A 22,883-nucleotide genomic window follows, 5' to 3' on the forward strand; every position below is an offset into this window, starting at 1 on the left:
TACATTTTAAAATGTGTTTGGTTCCTGGACCCAGACAGAGAGACAAAATAAAGCCAGAACTAGCAAGCATTGTGTCCCTCTACTGAGTTTGACAGACAGCTCCATGTGCCACTAAGTCCAGTGAAACCCGACAGGATAATCTCTGTGCAGCCCTGTTGGGACACAAAAAACAAGTTGTCGTCACTGAGAGGGGGAAAATGGCTCATTCATTATGAAGCTTTTAACAGCTTTTTTGAAGAATTAAAATAAAATTAAAGCTAAAAAAAAATTCATTAAAAAGAGTCTATTGAGCTACACGTGAAGATTTTTGGCAGAACATGTATTCTACAGAAAATGCAAGAAAAGTCTCAAATTGTGTCCCACCACAGTGAAGCTGGTCATCAGATCAACTTGTGATCTTGAAATGTGGGTCTTCGCGTGTGCAGCATCCTATCGACAGTGCACAAAGCCTAAAAATAGAGTAATGTTAAAGGAACCAAGGCAATGTGAGGATGTGTTGAGAGAATTTAGAACTCGACAAAACAGCTGAACACTCCACTTAAGCCTCTGGATCCTGGTTTGGAAACACAACCCCTGCTGTGAGTCACAGTCCCTCTGGTTCAGACTCTCTACACCTGAAAGCAGGCAATGTAGAGGAATATAGAAACATTTAACACACATGTTCAAACACAAATATGTGCCTAAAGTATGCATCTGACCAGTGCTATTTCCTCCAGGTGCTGTATTACCATGTTACTGTGTAATGTCTGTCAGCAACCTCAAATCCCCCAAATGTAGTCTTCACAACCACGTGTCACAGCCAGGCAGCCTAAACATACAGTAGAGCGACATTAGATGGCCTTGACTGAAGTAATTTCAACGGACAGTCTTGGCATGTCTAATTACAGCTTGACCTTGGGTATGAAAACCATAGCCAGTGAATCAACTCAAACATAAGACATGCAGATATAGGTATAACAAGGTTTAACGTATAGGAAGTTATTTATGTTCTCATCTTTGAACAAAATAAGATTGTGTCCTACTTTGTAAAGATGGTCACAAGACAGGAGTTAGCACCCTCTGTTATAGACCGCACAAAGTCCTATTTGAAGCTTTGGAGATGTGGCCTTCTGTTAAACCAAGTTATAATAACCGCCCAAGAAGCTTTTATCAGGATTTTGTAGTGTATTTTCTATCATCAAACATTGCATCCTCAAAGATGTACCCTGCAGTGCAACTAATAGAGAAAAACACAAAACAGAAACAACATGCAAACAACTGCTTTTAATTTGTTATTTATTGTTTATTTTGCAGGGAGTAGTTGGGACAGTCTTTAGGAGCCAGTTTACAACCTTCATTTAAGTCTAAAATCATTTAGATTTCATAAAAACAAACAACATTAAAACAGACAAACTTATTTTTTCCCTTTCTTCTTCGCATCTTTGCCTTTTGCCTTAGCTGGGGCCTCCTCGTCTTCCTTTCCCGTGGCAGCTTTAATCCTCTTCTTTCCCAGGGGGGTCTTTGCATACCAGTTCTGGGAAAAAGCAAGAAGAAAATAAAATAAAATAAAATAAAAAAAATATGATCATATGATTCTAATAAACTTACAACATAACAGTAAAAATCATGAAAGTGCAGCAGAATCAAATATGACATTTCCACTTTTACCTTAAGGGCCTCTTCTTCTTCCTGAAACACAGGGTCAATCTTGGCCAAAGGAGGAACAAACTCGGCAGCCGTCAGAGGTCTGTTCGCCTGCTGTAGGATGCGATGCGTGGTGAGAACGCTCCGGATCACCTGGATCATGTGACCTGGTGTGTAGCCATCAGAAATCTTTGCAAGAGAGCTGAGGTCCAGCGCCCTGGTTACCACACCTCCCTGCTTTTTGATCAGCTGCTTCCACAAGACTGAAAAGGTCAAAGGTAATTTTTAGTACCAACAATCAAGGACATGAATATTGTAATACTGAAAAATTCTTAATGTGTCTGTGTCTTACTGTATCTTGAGCCGTAGTCGGGTCTCGGGATGAGGATGATTTTGCTGTACATTTTACACAATGACTTGATGTCAGCACTCAGCGGGTCTTTGGTTGTTCCTATGATCAGGACACGATCCTCCCCTTTGATCAGCTTCAGAGACTTAGGCAAGTCTTTCTTCAAGCGTTTAGGATCTAACTATGTAGACATACAAAATTATTTAACTTATACTAACTGGAAGATTTAAATGACATGATAATGATGTTTAGATTTTGTTTGCTTTGAAATACCTCTTTTTCTTCCTTGGGAACTTTCTTGTAGAACATTTTTTCTGCATCTTCAATCCATATTACAGAAGGCTGCAGCAATCTTGCAACCTGCGTAAAGATGATTATGAAGTTCTTCTGGCCGAGCCACATGAGGCACTTCCACAAAATACCTCATGTGTCACCAGGATCGCCACAAAATACTTAACTTTACCGAACAGCTAGGTACATGACAACATGCTTTGTTTTGCTTTTTGCATATTTAACTGACTTAGTCATAAAGTAAGTTTAGAGTTACACATATAGGTCGGGTTGAGTTTTGTAGGTGGAAATTATGATTTTGGTTTGACAGCAGTTTTCAAAAGGACTTTAGAATAACTGCTATCATTATGCGCTTACTTAAATAGCTTTGACAATGTATTACCTTAAACACTATGTGGAGCATCATGGCGAGGCCACTCTTGCCGGGGTACTTTCCCACCGTGTTCAGAGGAGACAGATCAAACAGGTTTGCTCCTGTCTCCTGGCAGATTGCGTGGACCAACATCTTCTTACCTACACCTGCCGGCCCTGCCAGTAGGATGGCCTTTATCAGGGGAGCCTTCTCGTGCACCACCTGAGAGCCTGAAGGCGACACACAACTTTTATTCAAACCACAAAAGATATTCTCAATGTATCTATTATAAATATGAATTCAATACCTCATACCTAAAGGTAGAATTGCATACAGAGATAAGACCTGCCGCACATCTGACAATGACGGCATGGGCTCAATGTCATTTTGCCTCAGAGTGGTCCCAAGGTAGCTGTAGTCACCTGGGAAGGTGGGGGAACAGATATTAGACAGATGTTTATACATCTGCACTTTGAATCATCAGTTGAATTAAAAGTACGGATTTTTAAATGTGTTTCCTAAACACAAAGATTCATGTCATTATAGTGTCTTTGCAATCACACACCAGAAGGGGGCAGCACATAACTACTAAACAGTATTGTGTTACCTTGACTGTTACAAAGAGCTATAGTTCAACAGTTCTGCACTGGATCTACAGATCGGTTGCAATCAGTATTAAAGTTTGCATACAAAATATAATTATATGAAAAAAATGATGAAGTCTTACCCAAGTAATCCTGCAGACTAACATCATTTGCCTTTTTTAACAGGCCATGTTCCACCAGCTCCTGACACAGAGACTCCAGATTCCTAGCAGATGTGGATAAATGATGGAATCATTTTCTCCAGCATTTTCATTGAATCATTCATCAATTTAATGCAACACAATTACATTCACCGTGCATGCTGTGTGACCTCACCGATCAGATGTCAAATCTTTCTCCTTTTTCTTCTTCTTCCCGCTCTTAGACCCTTTCTTTTTCTGAGGGGTAAAATAAACTTCATCAGGACACAGCTCAAGGTTTGGTTTACCAAGTGTTCTTCCCTTCTTACCTTAGCGATCCCTTTGGTTTTACCACCCTTGTCTTTATCCACAGCTAGCTTCCATTCGGCCAGCTCTTGTCTCATCTGCTCATCTACCTGATGCAAGAGGAACAGATAAGTAAGTGCAGCTGCAGGTGGTGCTGTTATCGGTGACGCTTTAACATGTTGTCGGCTGAAGTCAGACCTACTTGTGCTCGAATTTCGGCCTCAACAGCTTTCCTCTTTTCTTCCTTAATCAACTCCACCTCATGTCTCTGGTTGAAGTTTTGTGACTCATTGCGGGTTTGCCAAAAATCTGAGGATGAGAAAAACTCAGATTTAGGATTTTTATTTAAATCAGTCAATATTATAAAACAGGACATGTTTTAAAAACATTGACAGACCGTTCCAATTTTGTCGGTTTCCAAGTAAAAAAAACATTATTTTCAGCCAGTTTTGAACTAAAAGTGAATCCTTATTTTAAGCATGTTAAAATGCAACAAGCGTTGATATTTTTTTTCATTTGAGTGGCTCCAACAAAAATAATCACAGGATATCTTGATTTTTTTATTTAAACATACCTGTGAATGTTTTGTTTCCCACTTCCAGGTCTGACAGAAAAGCTGAAGGTAGCATCTTCAACCCTGCCTCTTCTCCCTGACGTTTACAATAGAGTTATAATGGTTCATTAAGTGTTCAGCATTTTTGCCTGATTGACAAAGCTGACAAGGGTTTGAACAAGTGAAATCTAATACATTACATGATTTTAGTGAATTCCATATTAAATCAATGAAAATCAATGTAATATAGCTGTTAGCCTTTACTTCCTCCTCATCTTTCCCCTTGTCCTTCTTTCCCTTCTCCTTCTTCTCTTCCTTCCCTTTTGGTTTGTTGTTGGCATCCTCCTCTTCCTTTGCAGCAATTTCTTCCCGTAACTTAACACAAATGTGCACAAGGATCATCACTCTTTCACTGCAAACTACATTAAAACAAATGTGCAAAAAAAATCCAACTTGTGGTTCAGGGTGTTTTTCACCTGCTGAGGATCCTTTTCAGCAAAAATGAGAGCTGAACCTCCGTCCTCTTCGTCTGGGTAGTCTGGAAACGATCCTGTAGCATCACTATTTGAGGTCAAGTCAAATTGAAATAAGGAAAACAAACAGAAAGTAACACAATTAATGATGATTAATTGAGTGTGAAAATACGCCACTGAAATAACAGAAACTTAATAAGCACCTCTGCGTCACCTTACCGACATTCAATGAACCACTGTCGGATTTGCTCTTTCATGGTCTTGTTAATGTCATGACCCTCTACATCTCTCAGTTGATTTGTGACAGCCTCCACAGACTTCAGATAGTCTTCGTCATGCTCTTCCCGTTTAATGCGTGTGCAAGCTTCAGTGGCCTGGGCAGTTACTTCCGAAGTGCAGGGCACCTGGTATTTCGGATCCATGGCCTATCGTGGGTGTGACCAAACATACTTTACGCGTTACAAATCTGCATTCCTTCATTTGCTGCAAGCTCTCAGGAGAAAATAAAAGTTTAAGAGAAAATATCACTTGAACAACCTGCTATATAAATTCATTAAGTGGAACAAGGAAATATTGCAATCTAGCATTAATGATAAAGCTTACCAGGAGAAGAGATATAAACCAGATATACCAGACCTCAAGCAAGACAAAGATGATATAAGGTTTTGAATTATGCCTGTCCATCAGCTTTGATGGTTTTTGACAAAAGTTATGAATACATTTTATGAATTTCCTGATCTATTTTACTCACCATCCCCAGGAATATCATTTCCTCTTCACGAGAAATCTTTGCCCTCTTCCTCTGTATATAGCCTTTCCAGACCTGCAAATCACATTCAGCTTAGTCTTACAGCATAAAGGAAGACGAATACCCAACAAAGGGACAAAAGAACAGGTGTGTATAGTTATGTTGACGTAACAGATGACCTTTTGAATGCAGATTGCAGCCAACTCAATTTCAGCTTCTCCAGGGTCCTTGGTCCTGTACATCTTGTTCATATTTCTGCTTTCTTCATTCAACTTTGACCTCTGGCGTCCTTGGCGGGCCCGTTCCCACATTTGAATGATCTTAATGGCCTCCTCTTGACTCATGTCCTTGCGCATATGAGGCTGTAGGGACAATAAGTAGAAAAGATGCACTTGCAATATTTTTTCACTGATTTATTAATTATAGCAACTAATGAAATAAACGTCATCATTTTTCAAACCTCAAACCTAATTCGTGTCAAAATTAGATTAATTATACATTTTTTTATGTACAAAATGAAATCATAAGTTAAATCCATTGATCCTTCATTATCTATTCCACTTAGCTTGTTCAGGGTCGGGGGGAGGGCTGGATCCCCTAAGTGAAATGAACAAATAAAGTAAAGCTCACTTCTGGGCCTCCAGTAACTTCCACCATTTTAAGCATATCTTTCAGCATGGTTTTTCGTTCCTGGATTTCTTTGCTGCGATCACTGATGAAGTAGCGAGGGATAGGAATTTCAATGTCTGCCTGGAGTGAAAACAAAGAAAATGATATCATCTTTGAAGGGTCAACAATCCAAATTCATCATATTTGCAAAAACAAAATGACACTCACGGGTGTAAGCTTCAAGTCATGAAGGACATCATCCATGTAGTGGTACTCTGAAAACTCTTTTTCCACCATTTCATTCTTCAGCTCTAATATCCTGCCCATCACACCTTCAACAATGGCCCGAATAACTCGCCTCTTCTGAGGGTGGACCACCTGGTCATAGACCTTTTCCAGCTGTCTGAAGATTTGAATGTACCGCACATACAGCAAGGCCAGGCGCTGGAAGAATACCACCCTGTCCTTCTCTGGGCGAGGGGGCTCAGCAGGCAGCTCCTCGGTCAGCAGACGACTCAACTCTAACTGGGCATCTGCCCATACCTGGTTGAATGTCCTGCAACAGTGTAAACAACCTGATGAGCTCCAGGCAGGAAAAATGGCACCTTGGTGAATGGTAGGTAAATAATAGACAAGGAAAAAAAAGTACCATAATTTATGTGTATTTCATTTCATTTCATTTAGACAGAATATTCATTACTTCTTTACGTTTTATGCAAAGCATGACAGTACGACTTTTTAAAAACTTTGATAGGGTTTTAACACGAAACCAGCAAACGTAGGCTACCTAGCTTAAGTTAAATTTAACTTGCTAGCTTTAACATCAAACTACGGAAGCCGCTGAAAGGACAGTAACGGCAGTAACTGCTGGAAAGTTTACCTTTGTGACATGTCCCAAACAACTTAACCGAACAAGGTCTAAAACGGAACCAACATTAGCTGCAGTGTATCAAACACGAGGTCAGCTTTCCTAAGTTGACAGTGCCTTGCTCGTATCCATAGCAACAGTCGTTCCGGAAGTAGTTTTAGCAATTGAAATTATGGCGGAACCTGACATCTAAAGTCTTACATAAAAACGCAGAAAGAAATAATAATAATAATAATAATAATAATAATAATAATAATAATAATATTTCGATTTCAATCAGCACTTTTCAACTTTTGCGCGCAACAACTGAGACACCACATGATGACATGACATGGTTTAATTACATCTCCGTCAGTAAAGATGCATTTTTCTTTTAATATATTGTATAGTGTAAAGGGATGATTGCAAAGTGTAACAACATGGTCTATAGCTGTCATTGAAGGATTACATTTCTGCAGATCTAAAGGAAGATGAGTAACAAATCCCTACTATAATTGAGTGAAATAGAAATGGAAATATCGCACCTGCTGGCTTCGTGCAATAATTGTTTAATCCATTTTCATAACACTAGAACTAGTGTTGTTGTATTTATAGGGTAATCATAATTCAAACAGCACAGTGTACAGTCTTCTATCGTTTTTTGTGTCCTTTTTCAATGCATTTCTAAAATATACCCTTAAATTTGATATTTTTTTCACAAGCTCTATCACAGTCCTAGATATCTAACCAAAAAGGGTGGAAACCTGCCGGATGGCTGCTCCTGGAGGCGCATTCTCTGCAGCGCTTAGGCGGTCACAAGACTTCACCATCGGTGAACAAACACGTCGACACGCTGACAGGTCAGCTAGAAGCTTACAGGCCACCGATTCTTCTTTTCTCTGCGCCCAACATCCAACAAGTTGCTCCGTTTGGAAACCTAATTTCTTGCGCGCTTCCGCGCCACGGTCTATGACGTGAATTTTTTTTAATGGGAATGTCAGTGGGGCTCTTTTTTATATGTTAAACCATTACTCTTTCTTTAAATGGTTATTTTTTATCCGGAGTTTAATTGTATTGTAAAAGTTAAACTAGTTATGTTTGAGTGGGTAAAGGAGGGGCGCATGCCGAAGTGAGCGTATGCCACTGGAAGAAATTGCACCAAAGATGTCAACATTGCTTTACCACCCACTCGAAATCGATTGTATTACCTTCAAGAAGGTGGCTCCTCGTATAAATAGGGACGCATTATTTGAAGAAAGACGGTGGTGAGCACAATCTGCTGGCTGTTCTCTCTATCTCCTCTCGGAACTACAGTCAGCGCTTGGAAGAATTTTTTGACGACAACTCTGTCCACTCTCCAGGACACAAGCGTATTTAACTCCTGAACAAGTAAGTCTAAAGTTAGAATGACTCATTTTTTTTCATCTTGTATTAACCTTGAGGAAATACTGCTGCGTAAAATGGATTGCACCACACTATTTCTGGCGATTGATTCCACTTTTAGAGGATATGTGTTAACTCTGATAGGGACTCTGTGTAATTTTTTTAATGTGAAGGATCTCAGATGGCATTTACGTCTTTTGTGTTAAGCATGATTCAAAGACTGCAACTCTCTTTTTGGTTTTTAGAATTATGAAAACACTTGAATGAATCAAAAGAAAGCATGTCTAACAAAACTTATTTCTTTCTGTTTTCAGACAGTGAAGTCATGCAGGTGGAGAGGAAATGGCACATACTGTTGTCTATCTTCTTTCTGCTCATCACCTCGGGCCAGTGCATGGACAGCAAGGATGTGAAGCAGAAAGAAAGAAGGACCCTGTTGGATCTAATCTTACAGGTTATCAGAGACAGCCAGCACCGGGACAAAGGCGTCTCCAGGCGCTGTAGCAGTGGACTCTTCACTTCAGCCCAAGACATGAAGTTCTCCTCCCAAAAGCCTTTGTATGTCCCTAGGCTGGATAACAGTAGACTCATAGGTAAGCTGATAAGATTTATTTTTAGGTCCTGATCATGAAGCATAATCCCCATTTCAGCAGCTGTCATTGGTCTGGTATGAGCTGCACACCTTCTTTATGAGCCGTATTTAGTTTGTCTGGTGAAACTTGGTGTCTGCATGTTAAACAGGAAAGAAAACTAAGGCGGTCGGTTCATATGCACTTAAAAGAGAGTGTCAAGATCTTTTTGTCATATTTCACACTTATCACCAATATAGATTTGCTTTGTCTGTGTTGGACAAAAGAGTTAAAACGTATTTCCAATGTGATGTTCAAAGACACCTTTTCAGCACATGTCTCAGACCTACAGTATCCCTCCCTCATCGTGCCAATGACTGATGCACACAGATGTGGAAAAGGTATATGAAGCCATGTAGGAGGAGCGTCATGCCAAATTTGTGAATGATTCATTCAGTATGATTCACTGTGGAGTCTTAAACATGAATGATGGCTACCCCTGTACGCACACAGACACATAATGATGTCCCAGAGTGCATCTCCATAAATTTTATACCAGACAAGGTTGAATGTGTTGTGTAGTAGTGTAATTACTCGAACGCTCTTGTTCACTGTAATTATGGAACCATTAGACTATTCAATGAGACTTTAAGAAGAACTGTCCAGGCCATATTGCTGATATGAGTATCTTTATCTTAACTAAACAAATTGGCCTTTAATGTTATTCTCACGTAAATTGATCCTTGGTCATATCACCTGGATGTTGAGAAGAATCTGACAACTGAGAATGTGTTCGGCGCAGCTCTGCTTTGAATCAATTAAACAAAACATTATTTCAGGAATGGACTTCCATACATCCATTATGTATACCGCTTAGGATAGATAATGGATGGAATTTCATCTATACCCCTTATCCTGTTCAGGGTCGCGGGGGGGCTGGAACCTGTCCCAGCTTTCATTGTGCGAGAGCCGGAGTACAACCTGGACAGGTCGGAGGTCAATCACAGGGCTGACACATAGAGACAGACAATCTGTCACGCTCACACTCACACCTACGGGCAACTTTTTAGAGTCACCAATGAACCTAACGAGCATGTCTTTGGACTGTGGGAGGAAGCCGGAGTACCCAAAGGGAAACTCCACGCAGAAAGGCCCCCTATGTCAGAACCTGGATTCGAATGGCGTAGCTTCTAGCTATGAGGCAACAGCGCTAACCACTGCACCACCGTGCAGCCTAGGAATGGAATTAATCGATTTTATTAATGTTATTTAGGAAACATATCCCTTTAATTATTTCAGATTCAACTGTTTTAGATGCTGCAAGACAGAGTTAACACAGAGTGTCTGGGACTGGACCTCTAGTATAAGTTAATTAGCCTAAGTGTCATCTGAATAAAATGTGTTGTTTGTCTGCAGGTTCCTACTGAACTGGTCAAAATCACTATCAATTAAATCCTGTTTTGGAGATTTTACACAGACATATCAGAGCTCAAAGTCTCAGCCCGCAGCTTATGCAATTGCAAAAGTACCTTTCTCAGACCACTGGTTGGGTGGAATGTATCTTCTGAGATTATTAAAAGCAGCATATTAGCAACTGGTGCGTGTGATACTACCAAAGTGCCTTGGTCATGCAAGGATAGAAGGGTTTTTTACACAATGACGAGGGAGGAGAAACATCTGCAGGCCTGGTAATGTGTGAGCTTCAAATGTCTGTGTGCTCCTTGAATACCTCGCCTGTGTCACCAGAGGACATGACTATAAGGGAACACTCAAACCACATCAGCTGACTTTATGGAAACCAGGCTGACATTTTTACTCTTCATATCTGGGTTTTGGCTTCATGGTAGAGTTGTCTCTTGCACGTACAATTCCATATTTAGGCTTTTACCATGCTAGCTTTTAAATTGGCTTTCATCCTCCTCCTGCAGCTACAGCATTACAAAGTCCTGGTTCTGGGGGCTAATGTAATGTTAGCCCAGCAACAACTAGCGTGGACTTATTCTGATGAGCATTAAACTCCAATGCATAATCTCTTTAGCCTGTTAGCGTGGCTAATGTGTTATCAGACATCTACATGTGTTGCCTGCATGGATGTTGAGTAGAGGAGGGGTGCAAGATGGATTTTCCCACATCTATACCATATGTAAATGTTCCACTGACACCAGATCTCATCTAGAAAAATGTACATTTAAGAACTCATCTCAGAAACACTATATTTGCTGCACTTGCAGTGTGGGGGATGAGCTAAACCAGCGCCCCCCTTTAACATGCTTTAGTTACAAATAAATGTTATACACTGTAAGATGCAATGGGTGCATTAAAATAATTTTAGTGACGTCATTGTCATAAAGTAGAGCCGTGCAGGGGTTAGCGCTGTTCCCTCACAGCTACAAGGTTCCTGGTTCGAATCCCAGTTTAGGCGTAGTGGGCCTTTCTGCGTGGAGTTTTCATGTTCTCTTCGTGCATGCGTTGATTCCCTCCGGGTACTCTAGCTTCCTCTCACAGTCCAAAGACATGCTCGTTAGGTTCATTGGTGACTCTAAATTGCCCTTAGGTGTGAGCGTGAAAGGTTGTTGTGATGTGTCAGCCCTGTGATTGACTGGTGCTCAGTCCAGGGTGTACCCCGCCTCTCGCCCAATGACAGCTGGGATAGGCTCCAGCCTCCCCACGTCCCTGAACAGGATAAGCGAATGGATGGATAGTCATGATGAACTCTATAATTATTATTAGGCGTTGATATTGAGAAACGATACATCCAGGGGGGGTGACTTTGACAATGACATCATCATTATATTCATCATATATTCACACTGTGTATTGTAGTTGTAATAATCACGTACAGCTAACAGTGATTTTCTTTTGCAGAAATATTTCCTAGATCTGTAAACATGAAAGGCAAATTCATTCAGCATTTTACAGGTAAGAAAACGTCCATCAAAGACATTATTATGAGCACAAAGCTTCAGACATGACTGCATTTTGCAGGGGTCCTTTTCAGACATTGCATAACTATTTTACTTAGTAAATATTCAGGAATAGAGGATAGTCGGCGTTTCGCCAGGCAACATTTTGCTCCCTTAATAAAATCCATTTTCCTTCTTTCTAGCCAACATACAGTATGCCTGAGGCCCAGTAAGCCTTGTGAACACTGGCACTGCTGTGGGTCAGGGGCGAGTTGCCTGGCTTAGCTGTAGCACCAGGGTGCAGAGAAATAGCACATGCTCTGCAGCCGACAGAATTAAGTTGAAGGCAGTGCAAGGTTAAGCTGATTATTTGTCTCAGGACCTATGAGTAGACTTCATTATTGGTGTGAAAATCTGCAAGTTTAAATGTTGATTTAAAAAACTCTGAGGTGATTATAATCTCAGACACAGTTCCCTGTGTTAAGTCCATTTGAACCCTGACTCCTTTACCATGTGCTGTTCACTTTCACTCTGGGACTTTGGGTTTAGGCACAATATATAAAGGGGACATAATGAAGCCTTTTATTGAAGTCTTTTACATCTTGCCTGATTGGACCTTTTCCATTAAGCAGGACCAGTCAAGTTCTCATCGGAGTGCAGAACACACTTTCATAGACTTTATCACAACACAAGGGATTGCTCAACACCAGCATGTACGTATGCATTCTTTTATTCCCATGTAACTGTTTTTATCCTTTGCTCAAAGGTTTTTGTGTCATCTTTAATCATCGTAACTGTTAATTCTTTAAAGGCCCAGAGAAACTCTGCTTTCAATCAGCTACATAATGTGAGTCATTTGTTCGCCCACGAGAAAAAAGTTGCTGGAGTGTCAACAGATTTTGATATTTCAATTGAGAGATTTCTGTTTTGTTTAAAGTGGGCAGGGCTGGGAAACTAATGAGAAATACAGCGGTACATCATTTAGGCCCAATATCCAAGTTTAAAGGCTGTCAATCAAATCTGATCGAACGCCAACCACATAGTCCTGATGAAGCAGAGTCGTGGTGTGCTAAGCTAATATGTAACAAGTATGGGTGACTTTTTTGCCAAACTTAAACGTTGATTATTGAATGTTTAGTTATGAATACTTAAGGGAGTAGTGAACTTAGTTACGTTCACTTATTGGACATGGAAACATCGTCAAATTGTCTTTGGATTGGTTCCTTTTTTTGAAGGTCCATTGTCTGTAGTCATTAAATTTTTCTTTGTATGGTCAGATAAAAAATGTACCCTGCTCCCGCCTTCATTCTCTGCCAGAGTAAACCACTACGCCAAAAGCTACTTGGGATTTTTCCTGGAAATGTTGACTTGACGTCCAACCCATAAAACCAAAGAATACTGGAACAAGGGCTTCCAGTAGGGTTTTCAGTAGTGGGCCAACTGCTCAATCAACATAGTGTTATGATATGTGTAAGGAGATAATGACTTAACAGACGTTTCTTCAAAGACCCCCTCCAGTGTAAATCAAATGTTTAACTATCTCCATGTGGTGTTTTTCATGTGCTACAAGACACATCAGGGACAACATCAGCAGTCATCTCCATGGCTGGGCCTGTCTGCTTTTAAACTGCAGTGTACCAAAAACACGTTTTCACATTGGCAGATTTGAGACGTCACAAACCTAAGGAGCCAATCCCGTTTATGGACAGTCTGACACTATGCATATCATTATGTGTAACCTATGGCAACCACTTAGGCGATGCGCGAGCCAGCTGTAACCGTCATCCTAATTTTTGCAAACTCACGACTGACGGCTAACGTTAACATTACTACTGCTAATTATTACATTTCAAGCTAGCTAAGTTTCAACAGACGTGTTTTGTTTTCACGACGGAGGGGCGGTTGGACATTTGCATAGTGGGCGTGGACTAAGCAGATTCAGGAATTTTAAATGAGGGAGAAGGAGGATATGCCTTTACAAGGTAATTAAACGTATTTTGCAGAAAAAACACATCAGACACAATTTATTATTTCAAGCAGAGCATTTTATACGTCTTAAACCAGGACTGGAGTTGGTCTTTAACTAACAATCTTTAAAATTATAAATTTGAGGTTCTCAGTCATCCAGGTCATGCTAATTTAAAGTTGAATCCAAAACTCTACTGGACTTGGTTGAAGTTCTTGAAGATATTTCTCCTCTCATTCGAAAGGCTTCTTCAGCTCGTCTAGAACGTCTAGAATTTGGATTCTTTTGGAGAAACTTTGGAGAAACTTTGAATTACTCTTTATTCATGAAAAAGCATATTAATAAGCATATTAATTTGGGGTGGGACAAAATATTGACATAGTAATATATCAGCGTCCTGGCTCGTGCAATGCAATAATCGCTAGGCTGATATTTTAATATGGCCCTCTAAATTGATTAGCCTATGATTTTGACTCATCGCGTCTCTACTACATGACTCCTTGTGGTGGCACTTATGACATGAATGAGGGTAACGTGAACAGAAATTAATTGGCCTCAGAAGAAGTTAATCAGATATCGTGATGTATCATATGATTGTCTTACAATATATGAATTATCGCAGAATCGCTTTATCGAGATGTTATCATTCCTGCGATTCCCACCCCTAATATTAATAAATAAATAAAATGTGTGGGGCATTAAACAAGCCAAAAACGTTGTATTCAGTAATTACTGCTTCTTCTACATTGATATAGTTCTATGACAAATAAAGAATAAATCAGTGGTTCCCAACCGTTTTGGCATCAGACCTCTTAAAGACAAATATGTCAAACCCCTTGGCTTTGGATATTTGTGTGATTTATAAGCAGCTCTACCAGAGAGTGGTATCCCCTTATCAGATTGTCCAGTTTATCCAGTGTTATATGCCATATTTAAGAATAGAAAAATAAACTGAATTTGAGCAGCAGAATACCCCTCTGGGAAGTTCACATTTGGAAATTAGGGAGATGACGTCAAGTGGGCGTCAGAGAGTGAATCCAGACGACTCTCCCCGCTCGCAGATGAATGTCTGTTAAGCTTCACTTGCCTTTGTTGTAAAAAAAAAGTCTGTTTGTGCTTCCGTTAGCGTCTGTGATGCCGTCAAATGAGCATGAAGTCAGACTTAAAGCAGTGAATTAATGTCGTTATGTGATATACAGTTTAGTTTAGGTCAGACTGGGAGGCATGGAGGACAAAACCAGGGCTCATTTGTCTGTCTGTTGGACTGGGATGACGCAGAGCATCGTTGGCTGCGACATTCCTCTCGCTAATTTTACTGATGATGAAATTAGAAAACATGACTGATGGTGAACTTGACATGCAGAACGTCTCTGTCAGTGCAGCTTTAAGTGCTCATTGAGGAATTAGCTTATAGTGACACATCTGACGCCAGTGCTGCCTCTGATGTCTGTTTCATTGGTGTGAGCATTTTCTTCTTTCTCACTTTGATTGACACAATTATGACTTTTAAGTACTTTTTAAATACACATTATGGTGAAAGGCCTGGCAGAAGATGAGGAGGACACCAAGATTTTACTTCTAAAAATCTGAGTTGAAACACTTACCTACTTACACACTACCTGTATTCTTTTTTAGAGCAGATTTTGATATAAATGTTTGGTATTTCTTTATGTTAAAGAATCCAGGTATGTTAAGAGGACATTTTTATTTGTGGGCTTTAATTACAAAGGTTTTGCTGGTAACATATACATGTCTTTTTCCCACTGATTTTCTTTCACAGATTACAAAAGGTGTGCAAGATTGCTAACCCGATTAGCAATGAGTCCGCTCTGCATGCAGTCGTAGATAATGCATGTGAGTAGAAGTGTTTTTCTATTCTCTGACTCCTTGTGAACATCCTCTACATGGCCGAAAGTTGATTAATGAAGCTGTATAATGTTTTTGTTTCTCCACACTTTAATTATTTCCTGTCAGCAGATTTATTTGCTGCTTGTGGATTTATTCTAGTCCCCCTGATGTGAAACTGGATCAAAACTAAAGCTCACGTAATCAGAAACATACCTACGGTGGATCTGTTGAACATTTGTGTGCTTAAACAGTATTGTGTTTCTAAGTGTAGGACATGTGGAAACGTTTAACCAACAGAAAGTCTTTAATCTTAATTTGACATTTCAATTGAGGTTAGTGGTGGTTGTCTGAAGCACACAAAGTGTTCCGCAAAAATCAGGGTAGTAAACTTTAACATGTAAATCATGTTGCTGAGCAAATGTGGGAAATAAGTACAAAGAGCGTTCAGGGATTTCTAGAGCCAGTGTTTCTCTGGTTAAAGACCTTCAGTAAAGATGTGTTTCAAGATACAATCTCAAAGATTAAAATTTTAGTTCTCTTGAGCGCCTCCCACAGGCATCGATCGGTTATTATGAGAGCACACTTCCGAATTTAACCACAGGTCTGTGTCTTTGTCTTGGTTGCAACTCTTGTTATTCCCCGCTTTCGTTTTGTAAACTGTTTGCCTTCTGAGCGTCGAATTTGTTTCTTTTTCTTTAGATTTTCACTTATTTTTGAAGTTGTATCTGTAGTCATCGATCTGTTATTTGTTTGTTCAGCCATAGTAGATTACTGTTTACTCGCAACGCTTACAGAAACCAAAAGTGCAGCCGCTTAGCTCCGCCTACCCTCTCTGGCAGGCCAACCACTGCTGGCTGATGGAGAACGTGTCACTAACTGGGCCGTCGCTTGTGATTTTTTCCGCAAATGTCGCCACAGACACCCAGTCTGTAATAATACTATATACTGCAAATGCAAAGGCTTTCATCAGTGGGCCATAGGCTCAATCACCATTGTGTTACCTCATTGGGTGATAGATAGTGATTTAACAGACATTTATTTAAATGAAAAAGTTTGAGATTGTTACTTTAACAGGACTGCATTGGTAGCTATTTTGATTTAAAAAAAAAAAAAAAGAACAGCTTTTGGTATTGAAACTGACTGAGGTATAACATCTCATTGACAGTGTTAGTGAAGTTTGGAGATGGCCTTAAAAGTTTATATGCATGAGTGAATCTGATATTAAGGACCAGATTTAAAAAGTTGAGATCAAAGATCAAAATTAGATTTAAGAGATTATAATGATGAAAGCATTTTCATCATTATAAAAAGAAAAGATTGTTAGAGATAAACTTGATTATCACATCATCAACGAATTTGCAACCCACCTGCCAATTTTAGTGCATCTTAGTGATTTTTACTCAAAATAAGAAAGAAAAATGGGAACAAATGTCTTATGGTATGTTTTAAGCTCAGTTACATATATCGCTGATCCTATTCCACCGGTTGTTCATAGACAAAAAGTTGCACTATGATTACTGTTACTGTTTTTGCACTGCAAATGTATGGTAACTATCAAGAGCTGTAAAGATGAAGTCTTTAAATGGATCGTATTGAACTGATGACAACTCAAAGCACACATATGGGCAGTTTATAATGATGTGAGCCAGAGAGAAGCTGAACATCCTCACATTGGAGAAGCTGGAATGAGATGATGTTCAGCTTTTTTCCCCAAAGAATAACTTTATGAAGATTAATTTTCTGTCTGAGTAATATTTCAACTTTATCATCAGCTCTCCATGTTTAGTCAGAGTTCTGTCGATATTAAGGAGGATGTAAAGTTGGATCTCATCCAACTACAGACGCCCTAAGCGGACATGCATCCATCCATTTTATGAACTCTGTTTTCCCGTGATAACGAGTAAATTCCGGTTGCTTTCCTGATATCTTGACTTATTTATCTCGTTACCTCGAGATAACAACGCTGCACCACTAATGTCAGATGATCCTAATTGGTATCCCCAGTGTTGCAAAAGCACAAAATAAACAGAAACAGGCTTAACTCACCACATTAGTGTGGGCAATGGCAGCATGGCATGCTGTGGTCTCTAATATCACAGCTTATTGTTTTGTTTTGTAGATCGCCAGAAAAGGTTTGTTATCTCGAGATAATTAGATACATTAATCCGTTATAATTGGAGAACCAGCGTTGTTATCCCGAGATAACGAGAAAAATAAGTCGAGATCTCGAGAAAACAACGGAAATTATTCGTTATCATGGGAAAATGGAGTTACTGAAATGTATCGATGAGTGTTCGCTTAAGGCTTCAAACATATCTAAGTTTATCATGTTTTAAAGATTCTTTATACTCTTTATATAATAATATTACAAGTATTGTCACATAAATGTAAACTGTTCAAAACTTTGTCTCGGCACTGAACCAGGCTTTTAGGGTGACTGTGTCTCAACAGGAAATGAGCAGCCTCTCATAATGCTATGCTAACCTCCAACACACTAAACCTAAACACAGCCATCCTCATGACAAAGGCAGGACTCAGGCGGCTGTAATTTTGGACATAGTCACACTCATCCCTTTGTTAAGGTGATCTCCGATGACAGCAGGTATGATGCGTTCACTGCCGTTTCGTCCTAAAGCCAACATGTGCTCGCGGTGAAAGCAATTAGGTCTATCTGGTGAGTGATTGCTGTGAGAGGGTTCATCTACACAAGTGGCCATTTCAGTTCATTTGAGTATTTCGTGGTATAGGACTTCTGGTGATTATCACATTGAAGAGGCTGACACATTCTCAGGTATTCAGTTTCTCAAGTGAATCAGATAATAAGATCCTGTCTGCACAGTTCTGAGAAATATGACAAATGTATATCACAACCGGAGAGCGTTTGAAGGCTTATTAAGTGATTCATCATTCCCGATCATTTCTGAATGAGCTCAGACGTAACACTGAGGAATTAAGTAATGGCCGGCCAGTAATGACGCTCTTTAGAGGCTCAGGAAGGCCGAGATGTCAGGATGTGTCTTTGCCGATACTAGACAGAAGAATTTTTCTTTAAGCTTGAAAAAACCTGCAACAACTGAACGTGTTTAAATCCAATAAAAAAATGTTTCTTATTTCTCTTCAGGTCCCAAAACAATGGATGAGGGATCAATGTGTCGCCAAGGAAGTGCCTTCAAATCCACAGCAGTCATGAACATTGTTGTGTTTCTATTTTTGTTGTCATTACTGAAAATGCCAATAGACATTGTTGGTTTGTTTTTGAATGGCTTTTTCCTGTGTGTTTCACTGTACCTGTATGTACCATATATTTGTAAGAAAACATTAATTTAATATTAAATACACCTATTTATTGAAAGGGTATGTATATAATAATTTCACAATCATTCAGAATCAGATTATTTTGGTTATTAAAGTTATATCTGATGGAGAGAAAGCTTTTTTTTATTATTATTATTATTTCTCCTTATATGTGAATTCCTCTCCCACTATTGGTCTGAATGATCTGTCATGTTCTGTCTTCATTAGATTTTATTTGGCACTTGTGTGATTGCTGACAATGAGAACATATGGAATGACAACAGTGGTGATGATGCACTGCGGTATTGAACAATAAAGAATATTGAAGCACAGCATATTTTGCTATTATTGGAGATGAGCTGAAAGAGGGGAAATCTAAAGAAGATGCAGGGTTTGATCAGCTGGTTGGACCTCAGGGAGGTTTACTATTTATACATGAAAAAGTGCAACGTTTGTGCGACCAAGTCTTAACACTCTTGTCTAGGGCTGGGTTTAAAAACTCGATTTGAATCGATTCTCATTTGAATGACCCAATATCGATTAATATATCCCGGGATCGATCTTTAAAAATTTGTGTAAAAACGTGTCTGATCACTCACGTTTCTGAACGCTCCTGAATGCAGCACGACTCAGCCGAAACACGGCAGTGAGGGAGACATGCCCAGACTCGTTTGCTGCATCTACTACAGAGATATCAGTAATCACCGACGGACTCTTTCTATCCAGTGTGCGTCCATGAAGAAGTTAGTTTTGCACTGATGCTCATGTTATTCTCTGTGAGCGTCGGCTTTGACCGCGAGTGTATTTTTTGGCATGTTGAACAGTAAGTAGCCTCGATACCTTTCCCCATAGTCTCCTGTGGTGATGTTATTCATTGAAAAATTGAGAAATCCTTATCGATACCAGCCCTACCTAGCTTAAAATAGCAAAACTGCACTGAACTAAACTGAATTTCATTGTGAACTTCCCACAGTGAGAACCTTTTTTTATCCTCCCTCTGGCTCGAACATTTCAGCTCCATCATTTAGCACCTCATTCCTGTCTCAGCTTCTCTGAACAGGTGTTCCCGCGATTCAATTCCCTCCATAACTGGAGCTCATTGCAAGATTTTTGGCAGCTTTTTGTGTTCGCATCTCCGGCAATCACATACTCAATCATAGCTGTCAGACATCTTGGACTCTTGGACTCAACAGGATGTTGAGCAATTCACGCTTAACTGAACAAAACAAACTTTTGATAAGAGCAGTGAAAGCTTCGTGAACTCGGTGATCACATGTGCAAGGCTTTTTTTGTTTCTTAGAGAGATAGATAGATAATCTAATGTGCAGCTGTATTTCTGTGTAAGTGGATAATCCTAATTCCATTCATTTTTGATAAGAGTCATTTTGCCTTTTAGCAGGCTCTGCAAATTGCCGTGACAAGACTTGTTGCACAGTTGACAAATGAAGTTTAGGAAGCAAATTGTCCCTGATAGTTATAATCCAATAAATGAAGTGTGCCTGGTATCACAGCCCCTGAGCTGCAGCCCGAAATCTGACACACAGTGAACTTACAGTGATGTCCACTTGACGTGCCAGACAAGAGAAGTGTGTATTTTCTCTCAGAGTGCTTGTTTGCCTTTAAGGCTGGGTTTATGGAAAGATTAAAACAAGCAAAGCCGTAACTTCCCTGAAATAACTTCTAATGCCCGATAAAGGCATCATAGTTGCCTTCGTTAAACTCCCTCTGATCATTGTGTGTTTCTGCTGGGGGTTTAAATTACACTCCCTTGCAGTAACAAAGTGCTGTAAATTCCTAACAAAATAAACAGCATCCAACATTCTCCTTCCTGTCATGTTGTATCATCTCGTACTGAGATGCGCGCCTGGGGAGAAGTTACAGTGATCGTCTGCTGTTTTGATTCGGGGTAGTGAAATAAATATTGAACCGGGCGCACACAGGGATGCTGATAGACAAGGTTCAGAAGAAAACAAATGCTAAGCCAAAGATTACAACAGCTCAGTTCTCACGCCAGCATGTCTCTATAGATTTGGCAGGAACATGTTGTTACACTGGATCTTGCATTATTCAACAAACGTTGGCTTGTCGTGAGATCATTAAGAAGTCGTACACAGAAGCTGGAGGTTCATGAGGTTGTGAATTGAAACTGCATTGAAAGAATGTGCTTTTTTAAAGATGATGAAACCCTATGAGCGTGATTTTGATCAATACAACATGTTTCCAACTTCATATGAGATTCTGAATGGCCATAAAACGGATGACTGCCTCTCTTCCATAAATCACATCTCTGTCTCAAACAGAAAAGTCCAAAAGGAAACGAAAGCGACCACAAATTCCTGAATATTGTCAACCTGGCGAGTCCTCCCTCTCTGGTATATCGCATCATGATTACGTTGGACAATTAATGGAAAAGGGTAATGATTTCTGCTCCGGCTATAAAAGGATTAAGCTGCTAAAAATAAAGCTCGCACCTCATGGGGATGCACCGGGGATCCCTTTCCCTCCGGGTGGGCAGGGCGGGGACACCGGATCCTGATCTGAGGAGGATATCACTTATCTGGAGACAAACAGCACAGATTAGGAGAGGAGACAGAAGATGCACTGGGGACAGCATGTGGGAGGGCTCTAACACAATTACACACAAGCACCAAATCCCCCCTCTGGTACCTCCGAGGAAACGCTGCTGCGATAAATAGTAAACAGAGACCAAAGCCGGGCCAAGTCCTTCCTGTCGGACTGCACCCTGCTGCACCAAAGCTCCGAAGCAGAGAAGAAACACCCTGATGTTTCAACCCAAACTAAGCTGTGTCGTGAGACTAAAGAAGAACATACTGACTTTTCTTTAAGATCAGCTGTGACTCAGACCGTAAGTAAAATCCTTGTTGCTGCAGACTTTGCACATTTTAAGCAAATCCAAGTTATGAGCTCACCAAGTAAATAGACTGTCCCATTTCCTGTCTTAAAATGAATTTAAAGTGCCCTGTGGCACTGACCAAAATGTCTCAGAAACCAACTATTCAGGGAAAATCATGAGTAGCATATAACCCAAAACCTAAACATGGCTCCTATGACGTATATCAAACCCCCCATCCGCACTATAATTTCGTAGCAAAAGTGAACACTTTAATCCAATTTCTTGGACCCCAAGGCCTCGTTCGCGCAAACCGCCTTATTTATAGCGACTGCAGTGGCCTTGATGGCTGTAAAATTGTTGTAGAGGTATCATTGATTCCCTCCATGTCTCATGATTCATTCATGGCTCTTCCTTTGTCTTTTGTAGAACACACGAATCCCGACATGAGTCACTAATAACATACATTCAGATAATACAGCCTCCATAAGGACTTTGACAGTTTAAAGATGAAGTCATTGTCATCATCGTGCAGAGCTCCTCTCCAGCACTTCCACAAATGGAAAAATGAGTGACAGTGACAGATGTTATAAACATAGCGGCTTCATCATTCTTCTATATGTTGACCCTCATGTTGCACTTCCAGGATTTTAAATGGACCCCGGTCCGTGTTGAACAAGACGGTTTGATAGGAAGTGAGCTGCTGCGGCTCTGCCTCTGTGCCAGCTGTGTGTCTTTGATCCCTCGTGCTGGAGGTGTTGGCACAAGCCTCCCTGCCACCCCCTCTGCATGCCCCACACTGTGTGCTCTCTGACGCTGCCATGGCTAAAACTAAACGCATTGATTAACTGCGAGGCAGCTTTCAGCCAAATCTGTTTTTTTGCAACCTCACATGTGACAGAGTTGAGAGTTCAATCAAAATTAGCTTTGAGTTTTTCTTTACTTTTTAAAATGCTTAAGAATTGGATGGATGTTCATTGATCCAATGATTTAAAAGAAGTAAAAACCTTACATACACAGGTTAATGATTTGCTTAAACACAATCAGCCTTTTAACTTATTAAAGCTGCAACAGCTCCAATGCATCAAGGAATCTGTAATGTCGTGTTAGTAAGAAGACATTTTTTCTACATTACATTAGTTTATTTTACTTAGAAATAAACACAACTTTTTTACTTTTTTGACATTTTATTTT

At 40.0% G+C, this 22,883-nt stretch overlaps 2 protein-coding genes across 4 annotated transcripts; one reads left to right on the forward strand and one right to left on the reverse strand.

The window, feature by feature from the left end:
• Nucleotides 1–1,331: 1,331 nt before the first annotated feature.
• LOC138607011 (dynein regulatory complex protein 11) lies at nucleotides 1,332–6,919 on the reverse strand. Of its 2 annotated transcripts, XM_069679529.1 has the most exons (19): nucleotides 6,909–6,919; nucleotides 6,257–6,584; nucleotides 6,050–6,169; nucleotides 5,599–5,781; nucleotides 5,423–5,494; nucleotides 4,891–5,096; nucleotides 4,675–4,759; nucleotides 4,463–4,573; nucleotides 4,220–4,295; nucleotides 3,848–3,954; nucleotides 3,669–3,755; nucleotides 3,536–3,597; nucleotides 3,343–3,425; nucleotides 2,930–3,037; nucleotides 2,646–2,845; nucleotides 2,246–2,332; nucleotides 1,976–2,153; nucleotides 1,648–1,886; nucleotides 1,332–1,513 (listed from the first exon to the last, which is right to left on the reverse strand). In XM_069679529.1, the coding sequence occupies exons 1-19, from the start codon at nucleotides 6,917–6,919 to the stop codon at nucleotides 1,394–1,396; spliced, it is 2,463 nt and encodes an 820-aa protein (XP_069535630.1). In that variant the 3' UTR covers nucleotides 1,332–1,393. The 2 variants fall into 2 exon arrangements, with proteins under 2 accessions (XP_069535630.1, XP_069535631.1); XM_069679530.1 differs by lacking the exons at nucleotides 6,257–6,584; nucleotides 6,909–6,919 and having other exon boundaries at nucleotides 3,669–3,751; nucleotides 3,844–3,954; nucleotides 6,050–6,118.
• Nucleotides 6,920–8,208: 1,289 nt separating this feature from the next.
• On the forward strand, nucleotides 8,209–18,728 carry alkal1 (ALK and LTK ligand 1). 2 transcript variants are annotated; one of them, XM_069679533.1, is made up of 6 exons: nucleotides 8,209–8,264; nucleotides 8,573–8,851; nucleotides 11,693–11,746; nucleotides 12,360–12,443; nucleotides 15,477–15,550; nucleotides 18,666–18,728. In XM_069679533.1, exons 2-5 carry the CDS (start codon nucleotides 8,584–8,586, stop codon nucleotides 15,539–15,541), a joined length of 471 nt encoding a protein of 156 aa, XP_069535634.1. In that variant the 5' UTR covers nucleotides 8,209–8,264; nucleotides 8,573–8,583; the 3' UTR covers nucleotides 15,542–15,550; nucleotides 18,666–18,728. The 2 variants fall into 2 exon arrangements, with proteins under 2 accessions (XP_069535634.1, XP_069535635.1); XM_069679534.1 differs by having other exon boundaries at nucleotides 12,363–12,443.
• The last annotated feature ends 4,155 nt before the right edge of the window (nucleotides 18,729–22,883 follow it).

This window comes from Semicossyphus pulcher, unplaced genomic scaffold, assembly GCF_022749685.1.
Source record: "Semicossyphus pulcher isolate SPU_LCO1_2020_fin unplaced genomic scaffold, fSemPul1.0.p SCAF_4, whole genome shotgun sequence".
Taxonomy (NCBI): Eukaryota; Metazoa; Chordata; class Actinopteri; order Labriformes; family Labridae; genus Semicossyphus; species Semicossyphus pulcher.

Bases quoted from the DNA above. Each gene is read 5' to 3' on its own strand.
- LOC138607011 (XM_069679529.1), bottom strand. The intron at 6,170-6,256 runs GTGAGTGTCATT...TTTTCACTCCAG, and splicing joins ATGACTTGAAGCTTACACCC to GCAGACATTGAAATTCCTAT. The intron at 1,514-1,647 runs GTAAAAGTGGAA...GCTTTTTCCCAG, and splicing joins AAGAAGAAGAGGCCCTTAAG to AACTGGTATGCAAAGACCCC.
- alkal1 (XM_069679533.1), top strand. From the start codon at position 8,584: ATGCAGGTGGAGAGGAAATGGCACATACTGTTGTCTATCTTCTTTCTG. The intron at 8,852-11,692 runs GTAAGCTGATAA...TTTCTTTTGCAG, and splicing joins GGATAACAGTAGACTCATAG to AAATATTTCCTAGATCTGTA. The intron at 11,747-12,359 runs GTAAGAAAACGT...TTTTCCATTAAG, and splicing joins ATTCATTCAGCATTTTACAG to CAGGACCAGTCAAGTTCTCA.